The 20,740-nt window shown below is 40.9% G+C and overlaps 2 protein-coding genes across 3 annotated transcripts in view; one reads left to right on the forward strand and one right to left on the reverse strand.

Annotated features, from left to right (window-relative positions):
* The window catches only part of phactr3b (phosphatase and actin regulator 3b), a 51,471-nt gene extending 42,352 nt beyond the window's left edge, over positions 1-9,119 (forward strand). For both annotated transcript variants that reach the window (XM_054616976.1, XM_054616977.1), the window contains exons 9-13: positions 4,948-5,003; positions 6,774-6,835; positions 7,059-7,199; positions 7,909-7,985; positions 8,585-9,119. In XM_054616976.1, the coding sequence (XP_054472951.1) occupies positions 4,948-5,003; positions 6,774-6,835; positions 7,059-7,199; positions 7,909-7,985; positions 8,585-8,600 (352 nt within the window). In that variant the 3' untranslated portion in view covers positions 8,601-9,119. The remainder of the gene's footprint in view (positions 1-4,947; positions 5,004-6,773; positions 6,836-7,058; positions 7,200-7,908; positions 7,986-8,584) is intronic.
* Positions 9,120-13,981: 4,862 nt separating this feature from the next.
* On the reverse strand, positions 13,982-14,878 carry ppp1r3db (protein phosphatase 1, regulatory subunit 3Db). The gene has a single exon (XM_054617791.1). The coding sequence runs from the start codon at positions 14,876-14,878 to the stop codon at positions 13,982-13,984; it is 897 nt and encodes a 298-aa protein (XP_054473766.1).
* Positions 14,879-20,740: the final 5,862 nt, after the last annotated feature.

The following is a 20,740-nucleotide window of genomic DNA, read 5'->3' on the forward strand; positions in this document are numbered from 1 at the left end:
TTCATAATTTGAAATTTAGGAATGGGTGCAGTAGAGTGTTAGTGTGAAATATATATCCAAGCAGCATTTTTCCAGCAAAGCCACAGTCTTTCATATTCATGTGACCTAGTAACAGTGGGAGTCATCCAGGTCAACGCTTCATCACAACCAAGTTACATAAACGTCGAGCTTCTGGTAGGTTACGACTAAGGAGGGTTTGGTTGATTATTCCCGACTCCACATCCGAGCGCGGCTCTCCGGTCCTTCCCCGCTCTGTCACTGCGAGGAAAAAGGCGCGGGATTAGGGCACACCTCAGTGGGCAGTAGGCAGGCCCGCTGCCCGGCCCGTGGCGCCTGACTCATCCCATTCTCCTCCAGTTTTCATGGGCTGACATTCCCATCAGCACCTGCTCTTGCAGGCAGCTCATTGCTTTGACATGCTGGGGAGTTCTCCGATAAACGACAGAACTTTTTTACCTCTGACCGAGCAGGGTGGGCGAGTACTTGTGAAACGCAAAAAAAACGCTGCAGGAGGCAGTGACTAAAGGCCCATTAGGATTGTTTGGCAAAATAGAAACAGGCTGACTCACTCTAGCTTTTAAGGTATTTGGATTTAGTGTTATTGGGTTTAATCCTCAGCATCTAAATTGTCTGGTGTAAAACACATCTAAAGCATCTTTTGTGACTTAAAGAGGTTGGCTGCAGCAGCAGATTTGATTCGCTCTGTGAACTGAGGCAAATGCTATTGACCTGAAATGTTTTCCGCTGCAGACCAAACATCCTACTACGGCTCTGCTCCATTTAGCACGTTCTCCCCTCAGCCTCCGATATTGCCGTGTCTGTGGTGCTGTTCTGTAATCCCTTAGTGGTCCCAGTTGCAGCTGAAGCTATCACAGGACAGGAAGCTTATTATAGATGTGCACACTCTAGGTGTCATTATTTACAGGGCCGTGGACATATGTCACGGCTTATAAAAGGTTTTCCATTATTCTGTCATTGTCCTTGTATATCTGCTGATGCTCAGTCTGATGGGACATTTATATTTTCCTAAAAGCCACAGCTGCAAAGTGCACATTCAAACTACATCCTTGTAGTCCAAATTTTGTTAAGATAGAACTGAATTAATGTTGAAAGATTTTTTTGTGCCAGTGATGCTCAGTGTGCATTGTAAAAAAAAAAAATGAAATAAATAAATAATATAAATATATAAAAAAATGAAATATATAAATTAAGTATTTATTCAATACGTATACGGCACATTGAAATAACAGGTGGAGCTTACATCTTTATATTGATATGATTGGAAGTTGGACTGTGAAGCTTCTTCCCTCACTTATGATCTTTGGGCAAATACAGACACACAAACCTATCAACAGTCTAACAACTTTTTGGCCCACAGAATTGACATAAATTAGTGACAGTGATGGTTGCTAATAAGAAAGAGGGAGCTTTCCCCTATTTTGTTTGTATCGCGTAAACGTGCAAGAATGTCGGTTTCAAGTTGTTTTGCCAATCAACAGCTGAAAGCAGTATGTCCCAAGAAATTTAGCAAATCTGCAGAAAAAGCTTTAGAATGCAGAATTTCAGAAAAACAAATAGAATGAAAATCTGATTGTTTTATGAGGAGAGAATACATTCAACACATTTAAGGATACACAGAATGTACACAGGAATGTTGTGTCCAAGAAAACTAAACCTTTGATTTTAAGGTTTTTATTAACCTTAACCACTATGTTACCTGGACCTCTACCAAGTGTTAACGTTAACCATACTTTAACATTAATGTTGGAAAATAGCACTAGACATCATCTGGGGTTATGCCAGATAGTCCAATATTTGGTCCAGCAATAGATTGTTGATGCTTATAATGGACCGAAATGAAAACAAATTCTAATAAAATATTGAAATAGCCAGAAAAGTATTTTATCCTAAGTGTTTTTGTGTTTTAAAAGATTAGCCTTATTATCCAGTCCAGGGGCAGTCATTGTAAAGCGTAGATGGCGTAGTCTCTGTCACATTTTTCCAACTAGACTTGGTAAGAGCAATTGCAGGCAGGACAGTAAGTACTTCTGGGATCGTTTTTTGACAATTTAAAGATGATGCCAGCTTGCCCTGCGGTGAACCCACACTCAAATACTGTCCGTCCACCTCAATAATTTGGAGGATGGAAGGGGGGTTGTCCTGCTCCGACAAAGACACAGTGTTCCTACTGAATGGGATGTCCCTTTCTCTGTCAGCACTTTAAGCTCCTGAGCTGGACAGAACAACATCAGATCTAATTTTCTGCCACTCTTCCCCGCTGCTGGTGTGAATCATAGTTTCACCAACTCCAACTATTAAGAGTGTGAATGCATTGTGGTCCAAACCTTTTTTCTGGTTGTCTAGAAAAGTTGATTTTATTAAGAGCTCGTGCCATTTTATCTCAAGTGAGTCGTGACTTGTTATCTTTATCTAATCTCTGTTTATTCAGGGAGCGACTGTTCTGTGCATTGACGCTAGTGCTCCTAAACGTGATTACAGCTGGGGGCTCCACTGTGAAACTTTTTCTGGCCTACCGAGGCAAACCGTATTAGTTGAGAAAGAAAAGAAAATATATTTTAAAGTTGTCAGTCTGACACAGACAGACAAACTGCATACAGATGGAACATTTGCAATGCCTTCAATTTAAGCGTATTTGATATTATATCTATACCCCAGACATCATGAGAGAAACTGCGGTATTTACTAAAAAATGTGGTGCTCTCGCATCCATTTTATTTGAATTGTAGTAGAAAAAATATGCATTTTAGTTTGATATGTATTTACAGCCCGGAGCTGACTTAAATGATGAATTCATTTTATCACTGTTTTGCTAAACTACTGAGATCAGCTAAGCTAGTTAGCTTGGGACTTCTTATTACTTAGAAGTCCGTTCATCAAAATTATATATTTTTATTTTTAGATAACGACCAAGGAAAACCAGTGATTTAGTTTTAGCTTTAGAATGCTAGCTTAATAGCTAGCCTTAACTCTATGTAGCTCTGTTGTTTTAGCATTGCAATGCAGTATCGCACAGCGGAGTCCAGTTATTGCACTTTCGCCTATTGTTTTTAAGCTAGTTGCTGCAAATTATAAAGCAAACTAACAACCAAGGAAGAAGCAGTAATATCATTTCAGCATAACAAGGCTAGCTTACCAGCTAGCTTTAACTTGATACAGCTGTTTGAGCATTGCAATGCAGAATCACACAGCGGAGTCCAGCTGTTGCACTTTGGCTACATTTCTTAGCAAGTTTTTAGCAAGTTGCAAATAATAAAGCTACAAACCGTCCGGGTAAAGCTACAAAAACACTAGGTACGTTTTGACCACTTCTCAGTGTGTTTTGTGTGTCTTACTCAGGGGTGAAGCATGACTTTGCCTGCTTATATTCCCCTAGTTTAGAGATTTAAACCATAGGGAGATCATAACATCAGTTTTGTCCATATCACCCATATAACCCCAGGATCAACAAAGGTTTTTTTTTTTGTTTCTTATTAATCGCATTAAGCCATTGGGAAAAATTAAAACATTAAAGTCAGTGTATATTTCCTGTGAGGCAAAGAGTTCTCCTTTTTGGAATCCGGCGCTGTCTCGACAGCTGCAAGGCAAATTTAGTGTGAGCGAGTGTGTCGGGGGTGGGGTGTAGATTTATCCTGAAAGGTCATGTGAGGAATCCTTAAATTCAAGTGATGTGGAATGCTGACCACCAAACCACCCCATCTTGTTAAACATTCGGGCTGCGTGGCGTAAATACAAATTGCTGATGTCAGCTGCCTTGTCTCTGTGTGTTTGCATTTCATCTGTGTCCACGTGAAGGCATCTGTACCACCATGTTGCGTATAACACGTCATAGTCCTTGTTGGTGCTAAAATTACATTTGCTGGTTGGAGGTTTTCAAATGTGAAGATGTTTTTGCTTTTCTTTGCTTTATATCTTTAAATTTGAATTATATTTGGACTGGTTTGGACACAGGAAGAAATGTGAAGGTATCAACTTATGTTCTGGGAATTGGATTTGTGTTTTTTCACCAATTTCTGACATTTAGGCTATAAACATAACAATTAGACAAACAAAATAAATACAGAGCAGCCATTAAATATTGAGTTTATCCTGCTCATTATCATCGGATGTTGTTTTTTTTTTCAGTTTCAATAACAGATATTGCATTTGCTCCATATTATTTTTCTCTGGAAACATCTTTAGTTCCATTCAACTACATCACATCCAACACTGTATGTGCATTATAAAGATTAATAAAATGGGGCAAAGGGGGTTTAGATGGATTTTCCTTTACTTTGTTTTGGTCTGATGAAGCTGTCCTACCACAATATTGCACAACTCCCTCTGCTGCGGTGTGTGTGTGTGTGTGTGTGTGTGTGTGTGTGTGTGTGTGTGTGTGTGTGTGTGTGTGTGCGTGTGCGTGTGTGGGGAATCTCCTTCTCAGTCCCTCCCCTTCACATGAGTGCCGTGCATGTGGTGTAAAAAGGAGGCAGGCTCTGCAGCTCTCTCTCCTCTCACAGCGCCCAGCATCCTCCGCTCCGCAGGGACTACAACCGACGCTCCTCTCGGCTAAACTTCCCATCTCGCCTGAACCGAGCCGGACTTTTTTTTTTGTGGAAATTCTCCCCTTTTTCCATTCCTCACTGAACTGGCCCTGGTGCGTGATCCTAAACGCGCAGCCTCACCTTTATTTCCCCGATGTGGAGCCTTAAACGTTACAATAGAACCAGCCGCTGTTTGGACTCAAGGTGGGACGCGGTGTTTGCGTTTTGGATGTGCGGATCTTGGCGCTCGGCGCACCGGCACAAGCATCCAGTGTGCTAGTCGTAGTAGTAGGAGGAGGAGGATTGGTAGTAGGGGGACCGACAAAGACTTGGCTGCCAAGAAACCGCCACAGCAGTGCGAGGGGCCAAAGATGGTCCAGAACGTAATTCTGGTGTTTTTCCGCAGGAGACTGAGCCAGAGGCCGGCGGTGGAGGAGCTGGAGAGTCGGAACATCTTAAAGCGTAAGTTCAACCAAGCCGTGGAGGTTTATGTCGGGGAGGACAACAGTCATTATGGCTGTGTTTATCTGGAGAAACCAGCACAAGCCTTTGTTTGTAGAAACATCTCGCTACAGGAGTTTTCGTAGCTTTAATTTGGAAAAACTTGTTAATCAAGTTGATTTGGGTTTATGTTGACTTTCCGGTTTTGGGCTCCCTTTATAAAAACACAACTTAAGTGTTTATTTAATATACACTTAATACTAATTGTGACGTGACTTAAAGGACATTCTAAAATAAGACGTTCATACCTTGTTTTATTACTAATTACTTTTACTGTTTCAAAGTTATGATTATTTTTTGTTAATATTTTCAAATAATTAGTCTACTATTATATATTTTTTACTATTTCAATTGTCGGATGACAGAAAAGTATCAACAATGTAAATATTCTGTTTATGGTTTGGGTCATTTTTCAAACAAAAACTCAAAATATTCTGTATGCGGATTCTCAAATGTGGATTTGAGAAACAGCTTTACCGTTTGATATCATTGGAAATTCAATACCTTTGTGTTTGGGACTGTTGCTCCGACAAAAGAAGTCAAATTACCTTTGACTTTGGAAAACTAAACTGTTGTGATGCTTGTTTTTTGTTGTTTTTTTGTTGTTTTTTAAAATGTCTGACATGAATAAATTGAAAATCCCCCCCAAAGATTGACATATTTGCAAGAAGAAGTTTTGTCCAGAAAATATATTTCTGACCATAAATCCCCAAAACTAAATGTGATATTCCTAAACAATTTTCCAAAGAGACTAGGTAGTTAGATTGTTAGTTGGAGTCTAAGACGCATGTTCTTGCATCTCCCCCTTGGGGATTTGAACTTATATTTGAAATTTTTGAGATAACTTGATCTCCTTGGTAAAGCAACAACACCGTTTTATTCATAAGAATAACTTTACTCGTGTAGGGAGAAGGCGTCAGATCGTAGCACTCGCAGCAAACTGTGAAACTAGTCGTGCTGTCCTGACAGTACAGAGCGATTATGAAACAGTGAGGAATGAAGTCCCACATTTGTGTTGAATCGAGTCTCCCTGTTGAGATGGGCCACCTGTGATCTCTGAGCAGCTGTAGGCCTCATCACTGACCCCGCCTCTCTCTGCACGGGAACATGTGTTCAAGCTAAACTCAACCCCGCTTAAAACATTCACTGACCCAACCTCCTAACTGCAAGCTAAATTCCTTTAGTGAAAATGCCCATAACGTGTTCCTGTTGCACCCAAAGAGTCAAATGTACTCAGACTTCACACTGTGACAGGTGTCGGCCTCACTTTAAGCTGCCAAACTAGTTCAACAGCTCAACAAATATATATATTTTTTTTAATGAAAAAAGAGAGATTCAAAATAAATGAAGTGACATCTAATAATCCTTTCTGCTGTATCTGATGGAGATAAATCAGGAGGCTCTAATCCGCCCATTGTCTCGCTCTCTAACTCACTTTCAGCACTGATCCACAGTTGAAGTCAGTCCTTCAGCACATTTGCAGTCTGGCGCACTAAAGAGTATTGATTGTGATGAGGATCACACACATTAGCTCCGTTAATCACAGACTTCATCACGTGTCCAGTCCCATGAAATAATCAGAGGCCTGGTATTTACTTAACATTTGCTACAATGAATGAGCATCTCCAAAAAAAAAAAGCCTCAATATTTCCTGGAATGATTGTCAATGTACCTCAATGATTTTGACCTGCTTTTTGGTTTTAATATTTGCCTTTTTTTTTATGTCAACAGAAAGAAATGACCAGACAGAACAGGAGGAGAGGAGGGAAATCAAACAGCGGCTCAACAGAAAGGTAGGCAGCTGCAGTGATCTCACCAGTTTGCAAAAAAAAATCGAATCAAATCCCACATGGGCAACACACCCGCCCTCATAGAGGGGAACGTCATCCAGTCAAAACAGAACCTTAATACCCGGCCTGCTGCGCACTTTTAATATTTGGTTTCTATCAACAATCTCTTTGTCGATTGAATGCATCAATAAGCTGCTGACAGCTGACATCTTTCCTCTTTCTCCAGCTGAACCAGCGGCCGACAGTGGACGAGCTGCGGGACAGAAAGATCCTCATTCGCTTCAGTGACTATGTGGAAGTGGCCAAAGCTCAGGACTACGACAGGAGAGCTGACAAACCCTGGACCCGACTGTCAGCTGCTGACAAGGTAGACAAAACAAAACAAAAAAAACACAACAGCAACACTGACCTTTTTTAATATTAGAAGTATTACAACATTTTTTACGTTTCTGCCGGTCTTAAAAAGTTTTGAGTTTCCTCAAAGAGGCATTTGAAAGTATTAAAAAACGCTGAAATTTAATTTACAAAAATGGTTTTGTGCACTGTAAGAAGCCATTACACACCTACCGGTGGGACTCAGCATCATCACACCTGTAGCTAACACATCAACTCAGGCTATGCCACTTATCTGGGTTCAGTTCGATATAAGTTAAGTTTATCAATAGGAATTATTGTTGCATCCTGCCTAGAAGTATTTGAAAAAAGTTGATCTAATAATATTGAACAATTTTAGGCCATATACCCTTCTGCTGTTTCACCACACGTCATTAACCTGGCATTTATGTGCATTTATCTTGGTGACTCTGCAGAAACTCTGTCTCTTACGATTAATATTTCAAATATATATCCCTACTGGTTATTTTAATATTTGCAGTGCTTGACATCATCACCACCACAGTTAAGCTTGCGTAATCTGCACCTAAGCAGCAGATTGTTTTTCAAAACATCCGCATTGGAGCTCCGCCACCTGAGCGACTGCGTGGATGTGTTGAACACAACAGTCACAGAGATATTTTGACACCAGAACTAATCATTTTTTAGTTCTAACGCTTTGTGTTGCTATATGTTTTCCACAGGCGGCGATACGGAAGGAGCTGAACGAGTTCAAAAGCAATGAGATGGAAGTTCATTCTTCGAGCAAGCATCTGACGAGGTCAGTTTGAGCCAATGTTGTTTTGTCCCTCTGTGCCTGGTGGCAGCCGTGGCGGTCACTGTGACCTCACAATAATGTCTAATAGGATGACTAAGTAATGTCATTTTGGACAAACGCACACATGCACTGAAACTCTACTGGTTGGCGGAGTCCTGCAAACCATGCTTGTTGCTCTCTTTTTCTGCTTCGTCGTTAGGATGATGTCTGAGAGGGTCAGTGTGACATTGTGCAAAACCTCAAAGGTGCATTATCCGCCAATTTCACACCAATGACTGCACACCCTGCAGTGCAGGGCTTAAATTTAGCTGAAACCAGGCCCCTTGAGATGAGAGAGTTGCACCCTTTTGCACCACCTCTCCATTATAATGAATGTCCGTATATATTTAGCTTACGTTTTGCTTGTGTCAAGATTCTCTGTTGCCAAAAAAAGCCCTGATTTAGCCGGGGTTGCGCTTATGCAATTCTTTGAGGAGAAACCATTGGCTGCTTTTAAACGCACTGACCTTTGGGCTATTAATAGGCCTTTTGATTGATTAAACCAGTGAGTGAATATTTCAGCCCGCGCTCACACTTTCCCCTCCCTCTCTCCCTCTCTGCAGGTTCCACCGGCCATAGCAAGGTTTCTTCTGTGAAGAGTTGCCGATATCTGGTTCTGTCAGTGAAGACCTTTGCACGGAGTCTTCCAGCGCCCTGGCCCACAGTTAGTGGGTGCTCTGGTACTTGCGTCCAGAGAAACCTTGGAGGCTATGTCTCTGGAAAAGGGGAGTTGGAGGGAGACGGCGTGGACGCATGCAGCGAGCTCCACTCCTGCTCAGTGGAACATCTCCTCAACCCTCACTTCACCTTGTCAGAGGAGCGGGGAGGAGTCAAGGTCATGTATTCGCCATAGACGAGCAGAGACTTTTTTTTTGTAAACAGACTCTTTTGAAAGACGTTATTTTTTCCGATGCCACGCAGGGGAGGGGGGGGAGAAATGTGCATGTGACCGAGTCGACCAGTCCCACTCCAGTATCAGTAGTCACATTCCCCCCCCCCTCCCCCGAGCTGTGTCTGAGTCTCACCAGTTCAGTTGATGCGTTTCATATCGACGGTGTAAACAGAAACCTTGTCTGTGTAAAAGACAGAATCCCCTTTGTAAGCACTATTTATTGTCTGCACAATACAGCTTTTCTATTTGTAACAAACTTTGTCTTGATTTTGGTGTTTTTCCAAACACATTTCAACACCACCGCATAACAGAATGTGTGATATTTAGAAATCTTTCTTACAAAAGTCAGAATTAGGGTGATTAAGCATCATAAATGGGTTGTAATGCGCTCAGATTTATCTAATGGTTTTAGTGCTTAGGTAAGCAAATAATAACATCGTAGTGAAGTTCACCTCAGATCAAGCAGCAATTAGTTTACAAATGAACGCAGTGACCTGTTTCTTCCTCTCATGCTGTGCGTCGTTCTCTGATAAATGTGGACGGGCATCATTTGTGAGGCATTAAGCAGGTGAGCCGGTTTAAATCCCCTCACGAAAACAAGTCCACTTGACTGACTTTGTCCGATTCGGAGCGAGATGTTGATCTAATAGCTGTTTGTCGCTGCTGCATATTACTGGCAGAGGAACAAGAATGAAAGAAACAAGCCATTATTCCTGATCCACTGCAAATCCTTTAGAATAATAGGAGCTGTAGGTGCATTTGAGGCCGTAGAAAAGCCTCTTTCAGACAGTAGAAACCTCTGACCTGATATTAAATTGTAGAAAAAATAGAAGCAGCCCTGGCACGTTCAGATTGGCAGTGCAGTGTTTTTCCAGCTTCTTCTCTGACATCGACATGCACGTTAGGTGAGTCACACTCCGTCCTGGCATTGGTGGAGGAACAGATGGCGGCTCCAGTTAGAATTGCACTGTACACCAGGACCGCTCGCCGTCTGGAGTAACGATAACGAGCATCTACTGGCCGAGAGCTGAGGCGGCCGACGTTTGGCCGGTCGGATCCCAGAGCAGCCCCGGTGACCTGTGGAGCTGCGTGGGAGGAACGAGGGATGCTCTCGTTGGGAGTGAGGGGGATATCCTGACTTCCGGGTGTCCCTCTGATAGGTGAGGGCCAACGGTGAACACACACACACGCTGAACATATGCTCTGTAGTCTATAGCCAACTGTAAGCGTGACGACCTTCTGGTTCAAAATTAGCTTTTGGATCATAAATCACGTCAGATATTGGACCATTTCCTTTTTTCCATTTATTCCTGGAATACATTTTGCCAGTTAATTATACTGCGTTGCATAAGAACAATACACAAACGTCACTGTTACTCAAGAACACTGAGCACCCAGTGTTATTTATAACCACACATTAGCATTATATTCACTTTGATTCTACCAACCAGGGTCCCTGCAGACCCCACAGGTATACCTGTTGCCCAATGCTTTATTCTATCATTCCAATTTGTCAATGACTTTGTCAATCAATTTGTTCCAAATGACTTCATATCATTGTATTGTGTTTTAATTAATGCTTTATTTTTTTTAAATACCAATCTCTTGGAGTCCTGGAGCAGCCAATTCCACCCATGCAGTTTTAATAGATGGAACTACTTTTTGTGTTCATGTTTGCCAAGTATCACACACTAAGATGCAGCAGACACACATTTCCTCATGTCCTCTGGCTATTTTAATTTTACACAACATGCAAATGAACTGTAACTATACTAAAATAATGATCTGTTTTATTCAGAGGACATTAATTAGATAACTAATAATGTTTTAAAAATAATTATGTTAACATTTTGCTATGATGGTTGTTTACAGTATCTTATTCTTAGGATTTTTTGGGGAGTCGGTAGTCCAATTTATGTTAAATATAACTATTTTAGATATGTTGCAATGATGGTGTTTAACAAAATGTTGCTACTACAAATTAATATTACATGATGAAATCAGTCATGCGCTTGAGACTAAGTGAACAAATATATCAAAGTGACGCAGTTCTTTTATTCCAAAATCACACAGGCCATAATGGTGTTTTAAAGATGGAACTCATAATCATAATAATGATGCATCAGTTAGTTTTTTTTTAAACATTTCAATCCCAGCCAGTCCCCTGGAGCAAACGTCACTATTGAGCATCATGATGGCTCCTAATATGGTGGCCTCTTACATAACTACCGGCAACCATTACAAGGCGACGGCCCCACATAAAGGCACAGCGCTGAGAGGCAGCGTGGATGTGAGCCCCGAACCGGCACGCTGGCATGACAGCTAAGACCGTTAGTGAAGAACATCGACACAAACGAGCACCGCACAAGAGCGATGAAAGCCCCGGGCCACTGAGGGGATGTTAGCTTTTTGTTCCTGGTGCAATGTTTGAAAGAAACAGTGATTTCGTTTCAAGTACAGAGGAAGCACTAAAGCATCACAGAACTGGCTACACTGCACTCTGCAAATGATTGCCATGCACATGCCTTTATCCTCTGAGCCTCACAGGAACTGCTATGGTGGAATAAGTCCTCATCTGTGAATTCACAAATTACAAGCAACCTACTGAGGCCAATTGCAAGAGACAACAACATAGAGTTATGGGTGCCTTCCAAGGGTGCTGAATAAAATGCACATTTAAGTAGAATGCTGTTTATTTCTTTTCTAAAAAGATTGATTACAAATGTGTCTAAAGGCTATAATGCTATGTTACACTCTCGGTAATAAGTGATGGGATAATGAAGCTAAACCAGCCCATCACTAAATGCAGAGACACATGTACAGTACAGTAGTTGTCTAATTATAAGAGATGATGCTGTCACTTTAAGGGCTTTCACTTCGTTGCATGGCTACTTTTACTTAAGTATATATATATATAAGTATATAATCTGGAATGCTCCTTCCACCACTGGAAAAAAAAATCAAAACACACCTTGACATTCACTATATTTTTAAATGGAACTAGTAGGGTTTTATATTTAAGCAATGGTGCCATCCAGTGTCTCATGACTTCAATATCTGACTGGAGTGGTTGGTGAGTGTGTGGTGCTGCTGCAGAGGAGCACTCGAATCACCAATGTCCAACATTTTTAACAAACAAATCAAATTATGGTCACCTTCATTCAAGACGAGATGTATATCTACTGGAAATAAATCATTAATGATATAATAACTGAAATATAATTAAGTTTAGTTGTATTTAAAGACCTCTCTACCAGTAAAGAGCTGATTTTATTTATTTTGTTCACATTTGGATCACAGACTTTGCCTTCAATGAGCAATCCCTTTATTTTAACTATCAGTTTTTATATTTATTTATTTTACTGCAGATATTTTAATTATAAGATATTTGTTTTGTCACTTGCGTCATTGATCCTGCCGGATATATAATAGTTTATATTATTTTATTTTTATTATTGTCATATCATATAATTAATATAATAATTACGTTTTCTCTGATTGAGGGATCCTTTTTAAAAGGCTTGACCTGCTCAACATAGATATGTCGTGTTTAAAGCATGGCCCATCGGGGGACATTCTTCCCTCTGCATTAGTCTCTGCAGCTGTACAGTATGGCAAACATTGCAGCCCCTGCATGGAATCCAGCCTCTCGTATCAGTGGAAACTTTTTAGTGAAAGGTCAGTGCTGTCGGGGATCCAAAGGGGGGCGGGTCACAGTGCAACAGGGGAGCTAACAGGGCTCCCTGTAATCCTCCTCCAAAAACAAAACAAGCTCCAGAAGAATGGGGTCAAGCCCTGTTGGTCCGAGCAGAGTGTACACAGTTACAACAAACAAGCTGCTCAGGTTGCAGACGGGTCCTGAAGCCCTCTCCATTTGTGTCACATCAGCAGAGATTGGGGATTTGGAACTGTGCAAATTCAATGTTGAGAAACGACAATGGTATTCGTGTAACTCACACTGTCAATCATTAAATTGGGTCAACAGATTCGCTGAAGTGCAAAGTGAGCAGTTTCTCAAAGGTGGCAGGGATTTAATCTAAATAGAAACCCAGCAGGAGTTAAGGAATGCTTCCATGACTCAGGCCAGAAAGGATTTTATTATATGACTCAGGCTTGAGACTCAAAAATATAATCAGAGAGCTAGAATTATAAACTAGAGGTGCTGGTTGTGGTGAGCTTTGGAGCTGCATTGCAGGAAATGTAGGATCCAGTGCTTTTGGGAGCTGGACCCGTAATAGGGACTAAAAGTCTGAATACTTTGTCCTCCGTAGCAGATTTTGGCCCTCCTTTTTTAAGGTGCCTCTTGTGAGTCCTCCAACGTGTGCATTACTAAATTGATGACAAAATCCTTGTAAGGGTTAACTCCAAAACCAGTGTGGAAGCTGACCATTTCAAATGTCACAATGTCCCTTTATGACTCTCTGTAACTAACCCTTATCTTAGACACATTTAGCACAAACCACTGTTAAATTATCAATTCACCCAATACAGTAGTATATATATAAATATATATATAATATATATTATAGATACTGGCTTCTACTAGGAGTTGGAGGATGTATTCAGATCATTCACTTTACTAAAAGTGACAGTACTGCACTGAAATACTTAATAATAAAACACCTGCATGTGCAAATGTTACTTAAGTAAAAGTGCCGAAGTATTATCAGCTAAATGTATTTGAGGTGTGAAAAATGAAATGATTCATTAATGTACAGGTCAGAGGAATATTATACATTTAGTTATTTGACTGATCATTACAGGTCCAATAACATGTAGGAAGCACAAGGTGTATTCATTTGAACTACTTTTTACAAATACCCAATAATATGATTTTTATTAACTGTCCATATATCTTGAGCTTTCAGATAATGTAGAAGAGGTGCAATATCTGCCTCTGAACTGTAGTAAAGTAAAAATTAGTACTGGAGTGGATGTATTAAGTCTGATTCTACCTCTGCTTGTACTAAGTTTAGGTAAACACAGCAGTTCATAGTTACTGTAAAACACTTTGCTCGTTTGTCACCCATGTCTGTGTGCAGATGTAACGGCTCCCCTGTGTGGACACTCAGGTGAAGTGCAGCATGCTGTCCTCACACTCCCTCGGCACGGTCACCTTGTAACTGTGGCAAGACAGTTTGTAATTACGTCCGTTGTTATTGTCCCAATGATTAGATCCTTTCACATGGTAGCAAATGGCAAATTCCAAAATGGCTCCTGGCTGCAAAATAAAGGGAGGAACAGGAAGACGGAATCTGAAGACATCTGTCTCCGGAGCGTCGCACTCACCGCTGTGAACACTTGACACCCAGGACGCTGTGGTTTCCGTGTGTGTTCTCCAGTTGGTGAACGAGTAGTGCACTGTGACTTGTTTCTCATAGGCTAAGTTGAGTACTTGTATGGTGCCTGTAATCCCCTGCTCTGAACACAGGACCTGCTCCAGACACACACTCTGAGTGCAGAGACGCTTCAGGAAGTCCGGCTGAGCCCCCATGTTTTCAGGGAAACAAGGTTTGAAGTAAGGCAGGGACAGCTCCAATGACTTGCTGAAAGCCAGCTCAGAGCTCATCAGTAGCCTGAACATAACATGTTGAGGTATCAAGGGTTGGTCCTGAACCTTGAAGACCTTAACGTCCTCTAACTCGAGGCCCAGCGAGTCCACAAAGCGTACCTGCAGGCTCCTGAGCTCTTTTTTTCTCTCTGCAGACGAAGGGAGAGACTGAGCTCGTCTCCTCATGATCGTCTTGGTCGGAGGGTCGCTGGGCGAGACCTGCTTTAGGTTGAGCTCCTTCGCTGAGGGGGTCCTTGGACCTGGTGGGCGGATCCGGACCGGGGCTTTGGGAGGCTGAGGCTTGGGATCATAAATATCCCGAAGACGAATGGTGGTGGTTCTAGTGGAGCACATGTTACTGGATCCGCTGATGAACTGAGGCGTTGTCCCGCTCTTTTCACCAGAACCGGCCATGTTCGTCACATTAAACACACCTTAAGAAGCAAACCAGTCAATGTATAATCTCATCATTTAGTTTTTCAAACTGCACATGCAAATATCATGTTAGAATCACCATTTTTTTTTAAACAAAAAAGCAATTATTTGACAAAATGTCAGTCGATTTTTAAAGAAATCAAAAACAATGCAAAGACCAAACCTTTCCAGCAGAGACTTCTTGTGTTCTGTTGTTCAGCCTGCCTCTTGCATTGACCTTGTTTACTGCCTGGAAGCAAAGTCTCTTCGAGCCCAACTGTCACCAGCTGACAGACTGCTTGTGTCTGCCAGCAAATGCCATTAATACTCAACAGGAGCAAAAACTGATGTTCAACAAACCAAAAAAAATGAACTATTGTGAGTCAAACACAGTAGATGATCTAATAAGAAGATAAACACTGACCTGCCCACAGAGACATCAGTGAGTGCTGCGAAAACTCGATCCCAAGACCAAACTATAATCTATGGCTCCCAGCCCTTTGAACTCGGTCCCTGACATATAACATGAGCCCTCAGCTGGGGATGGGAGTTGTAGAGGGAATATTTATAGCACATAGTGAGCTGTGTCTCTGTCCGTGGAAGAATCCTTTCTTCATTCTTTATAGTCACTGACACCCCCAACCTTCTGTCAGTCTGCACTTTAAAAAGTGCCCAGAAAAAAAGTTTTAAAAGTTTTACCTCAGACTGAAGACTATGTGTCATGTGAAAGGATCCCACATTGCAGTGATATGGAGGTGCACGAATACTAAAATACATATGACTATTTATATTTTTTTGATGTATTAAAGTCTAATAATTTTGATTTATCTAGACAAAAATGTGTTTTATAATATTTAATTATAAATGTCTTCGCCTGACTATTTCTTTATATTTGTCATGAAAGCATTGGTCTTTGACATATCAAGCATGCGAGCTACCAAGGAGACAGATAGGACAGGACAGGGCAGGATGACAGGCTGAAAGACAAACAAACAGTATTGGTCTCTATTAGTTGCCAGCAGTTTGGTTTGAAATGGGCACAGAGAGTTGGCAGCTGTGCAGACAGGATGGAGGAGGAGAAGCTCCACATTTCCTCCAGAGAGTCGTCCATGGTGATCTTTCTCCAGGTGCTGCCTTCATACCTGCTGGCCGGGCTGGGCATGGTGACCGCTGGCATTCTGCTGGACCGGGTGCAGGTCAGTGACACACTTGTAATGAATCACACAGCTCTGTGACACCAGTGCAGATCATATGTAGTCTGGACAACAAGCAGGGCCATTTCAGTGTATTCTGATTCTGATGCAAAAATGTAAAAAGGGAATTTTGATTCATCTCATCTCAATGTATTCGGTAATTGATGCAGTTAGAGAGAGGAATGTTATCTTGAGTCTGACAAGCTAACCATATCTGTCCAGTCATGTCTTCTCCTCTCTGACTCCCTCCATGTCTCTCTGATGACTCGTGGAGTGGGTTTGGAGGTCACAGTGACCTCATGCGGTCTAAAAGGTGACCTTGCCCCATGCATGGGTTCAAATGAACAGGTCATGGCAGTGAGATACAGCTACACATGAGTTTACAAGTAAATTTAATCAAAGGGTGCAACTATGCATAATTTGAGGAACAAATCTTTCCTTATGGTGAGTACAGAAATATGGAGACACATTGGCAAAATATATAATTGTGAATTGACTGAATATAAGCAGATTGTTTATTTTTTTAAACCTTGCATCATATTATTATATTTCAAATGTCAAATTAAACTCTTAAATAAAGATATTATGAAATAAATATGTCATATGAATAAACTATAAATATACGAATTAAACAATAGTTAATGAAATAAAATACATTATTAAAACCGTACTATAAAATGGTAATTCTTATTTTCAACTTTTAACTTATGAACAACAATGTTAAAGTTACTGTGAATCGACCTACTAGAGGCTGCAGCTGTAAATAAACACATTATACAGTATCTAACATTACATTTATTTAGCCTGCAATGAAGCATAACATGTATCATTAATTCATGCATTCTGTTAATTTGTATGCATTTGCAGTTATATGTGTAGAGCTTCCTTCGGGGTGGATCCTCGTGGTCACAACTTGTGATGACATTATGGTTCTTGTGTTTGATTATTTGTCCTTTGTGTGTGGCATGACACTGAATGTCAACCTCAGGAACAGGATGTAAAGGCTAAGGTCAGGGAGAGGCTTAACTATAGGCAAAAGCTTGCACTGTATTGAATGTATCACAAGCTGCAGGACATAAAGTAGAGCTTGATGCATATTAAATATGGTAGCTGATGTAGAGCAGAAAAGCAGTTATGACCCTTTGGCCAATCAACCTTTTTGAAAAAGAAGCACAGGGGTTAATCATGTGGTTTTGTTTGTCCTCTGAGTGCTACAAAGATGCATTCTAAGCTTTTTGTTGACACAACCCTTTGCTGAGTCCTGGGATGCAGTTCTTGGTCTGTCCTATTGTAGTTTCAATATAATTAATTTACTTTAAACCCATCTGTTGTTTTTTAATTTTCTGGTGCTTCAGTGCTTACAGGTTAAGAGCTTCTCCACTTTGAACTCCACTGCTGCTTGCTTGAGACTTAAAGTCTAAAAGCTGAGGACTTGTTGATCCATAAAAATTTGAAGTAAAGTTGACTGATAAGTTTTAAAAAGTCATAGACTAGTATGTCATAAAAAGTAATATTGTCGTATGTTGAAAAAAGTCATATAACATGTCGAAAAAGAAAAATAAGTAAAGAAAAACTAAAAGTATGGTAAAAAAAAGTGTGACTCAAGTCCCAGTAAAGTATGTCAGAAAAAGGCATAAGAGTCCGGATACAGTTTTTCAATAAAGTCATAGCAAAGTATTTTAAAGTCATAGTAATGAATGTCAAACAGTAAAAAAAAAGAAAAAAAAAGAAAAAGTGCTAGTATAGTAATTGAAAAAAATGTTATATAAAAGTCAAAGAATAGTCCATCATAAAAAAATGCAAAAAATGCAAAGTATAGTATGTCTAAAAATGTCACTTAAGTCTGCGTAGTATGGTGCTTAATCAAGTACGGAATAACTGTGTTTTTTTTTAAACTTTATAAAAAATGTTAAATCCAACAATGACTGTCTTCTGAGATTAGTATTAGTCCGTGTTGAAAGGGACTGTTGTTGTCATCAATCATTAGATGAAGCCTACTTCCTCCTCTTCTTCTTCTTTGGATTTTATGGCAGTTATCATCCTTTATATTACATTGCTGCCACCCTCTGGATCCAGTCAATTGCTGCACCATCTTTATTCTAGATCCCTTTTGCTTGACCTGTGTCTCAACAGCCATATTATTTATTTTCCTTTACCTCCAAGAATACTTCTTACTGATATCTCTCTTTCTCTCATTCCATCATTTCAGTTGACATCACTTCTCTTTCTGCATAAACTTCCTACATGACATGGTTATTGATACTGTTACCACTTTTAAACTTTTTATACAGATTTTGAAATTCTTTTTAATTCTTTACTTATTCTCATTTTCCAGGATATGGAAAATGAGAATAAGTAAAGAATTAAAAAGAATGTGTCTCGTTTAAACATTTGTAAGAGGAGATACATTTTGAAGTATTGAGCTCCTGCTAACGGTGTGACTATCAACGGTCTGTCCTCATGCAGTCGGGGTCTGCGGCAATTTGTGAATCCCGCTATGTCCTTTTTAAATGTCCTCTCAAAGTGCACCAGATTGACTCATTAAGCTTTAAAATGTACAACATTTTCTTCACTGGGACCATGCCCTCGTTGCCAACTTGGCTTTTTGCAACCTTACATGATGGTAAATACATACGGATGAACAATAAGCCATTTTTGGCGACCATAATGTTACAATCAACTTTCAAAAAGAGTTGAAAAAGACAACTTGCTGAAAGAACAACACCATGGTACCAACCTGTCAATCACAAGGTAGCCACACCCTAAAATATACCCTGATTAATGGTTTATTTGACCTTTTTTTTTTAAATGGGACCATCATTTACTAAATGAACATCATGCTGTATTGAAGAAGATTAGAAACTAGAGACTGAGACCATAAACTCATGCTTACTATGTTTACTGAGGGAATAAATCAAGAGAGAAGTAGGGTCATTATCTCATCTATACAATCAGACTTCTTTTTGCATTCTTTTGGCCATTAGAAAGAATGCAGCCTTCAGGCACCTCCACATTTACTTCACTATTCAGAGGTTGCCCCCCCCTCACCTTAAAACCCATTTCGGCACCACTGCTTATGACAGTCTAGTTAATAGGTGCTAAATTAGTAAATCTGGTAGCTGTTATTGAGCTTGCTGCCTGAAGAGGTCTTGAAATGGGACATTATAAAATAAAATGTCAAAAAGGCAAGGAAGGCAGAACGTAAGGTACTTAAATCAGAAGATAATTCACACTTTCTTTCTTGTTATGCCTAATCCACCACTTAAGGCTGAGCTGCAGTGAATCATCACTGACATTGATACGTGTTGACTGAGTTTTATACAGTCTATGGTTTGGACGGAGGCCAATACAAGCATTATATCAAAAGTACAGAGGTTCAGGAATTTGTAAAAGCTTTTAGGGTTGCCTCACTAACTGTTCTGGCCTAGGTTCACAAACCTGCCACCATGTCGTCCATTCAACGTGTTTTTTTTTTCTTCTAGCTGCTTTGTTTAACAGTCAGTTTTCCCAAAATATGACAAGAGGCAATCTTAAAATAGAATATTCGTGAGTGATATAACTCCTTGACTTTGTATGTAAACGACATTAACCTCAAGTTCCTCAATATTCAGTAATATTCACCAGCAGCTGGTGATTCACATTTCAAATTACAGCCAGGAGTCAGAAGGGGGAGCTGCAGAGAGTGGAGCACCCGTTCCGAGTCATGTCCCAAGGACACTTTTCAGCTGAGTCACCGTCCTTGTGTGTGTGTGTTTGCGAGTGTGTGAGGACATGGTCGTAATAAGTATTCTGCACAGGCTTATGTTACATCATATAGTGAGAACAAATGAGTAAGGAGAGGCCAAAAAATGTTTGAACTTATTTTATTTCTATTGTTTTCACCTAAAGCAGAATAGGTGTGTGTAGAGGCTATTGGTTTTTTTTTATCTCTGTGTTGAAAAAGAAAAAAGAAAGACAAAAACAGTCAAATGAGTGACGTAGTGAACTCCGACAGATTGAAGAAGTCCATCGGCTGACAGTTAGTGGCGGAGAGAGCGTTTCCTCCAATCAAGGGTGATAAACTGTGTCCTTTCCAGGCAGCAGCAGCAGCAGCACCACGTGTTGGTGACAGGTGCAGCACCTGCTGCTGCTCAGAGTGCGTCACACACTTACAGTGAGGACATGGCGAGCGGGGAAAGGAGGAGCTATCAAAGAGGTGGAGAGCACCAACCGCAGTCTCCTCTGAACTGATCCCAAAAAAGAAACCAGGAGAAAGAGGGGAAACTGAAGAAACAAGAGTCCTGATACAGTCTGGTCACCTTGCTTTCACACACATCTCCAGCATCGTCTCACACACTCACACACCGTCCTCCGTCTTGTCCCTCCCTCCATCACAGAGAGCCGTCACGACTCATCTATCCGTCTGGTATCAGAGGGAAGCCCTGGCAACCTTGACGACAGTCGCCGTGTCTCTCCAGTCAAGCCTTGGACATCACACCATCCACCAGCGTTCCTTAGCACCAGCTCCCCACAGCCTGGACCGACGATCGAAATGAGGAAGGGGCTCCAGAATGGTCAAGCTCACACGGGGCATCAGCCCGGCGGCGAGGAGAGGGAGAAGGAGATGTGCAGGGAGCGGGAGGAGAAGGAGCGGCAGCACAGGAGGGCCGAGAAGAAGCTGCTGGCCTTC

This window comes from Anoplopoma fimbria, chromosome 17 (genome assembly GCF_027596085.1).
Source record: "Anoplopoma fimbria isolate UVic2021 breed Golden Eagle Sablefish chromosome 17, Afim_UVic_2022, whole genome shotgun sequence".
Classification (NCBI taxonomy): domain Eukaryota; kingdom Metazoa; phylum Chordata; class Actinopteri; order Perciformes; family Anoplopomatidae; genus Anoplopoma; species Anoplopoma fimbria.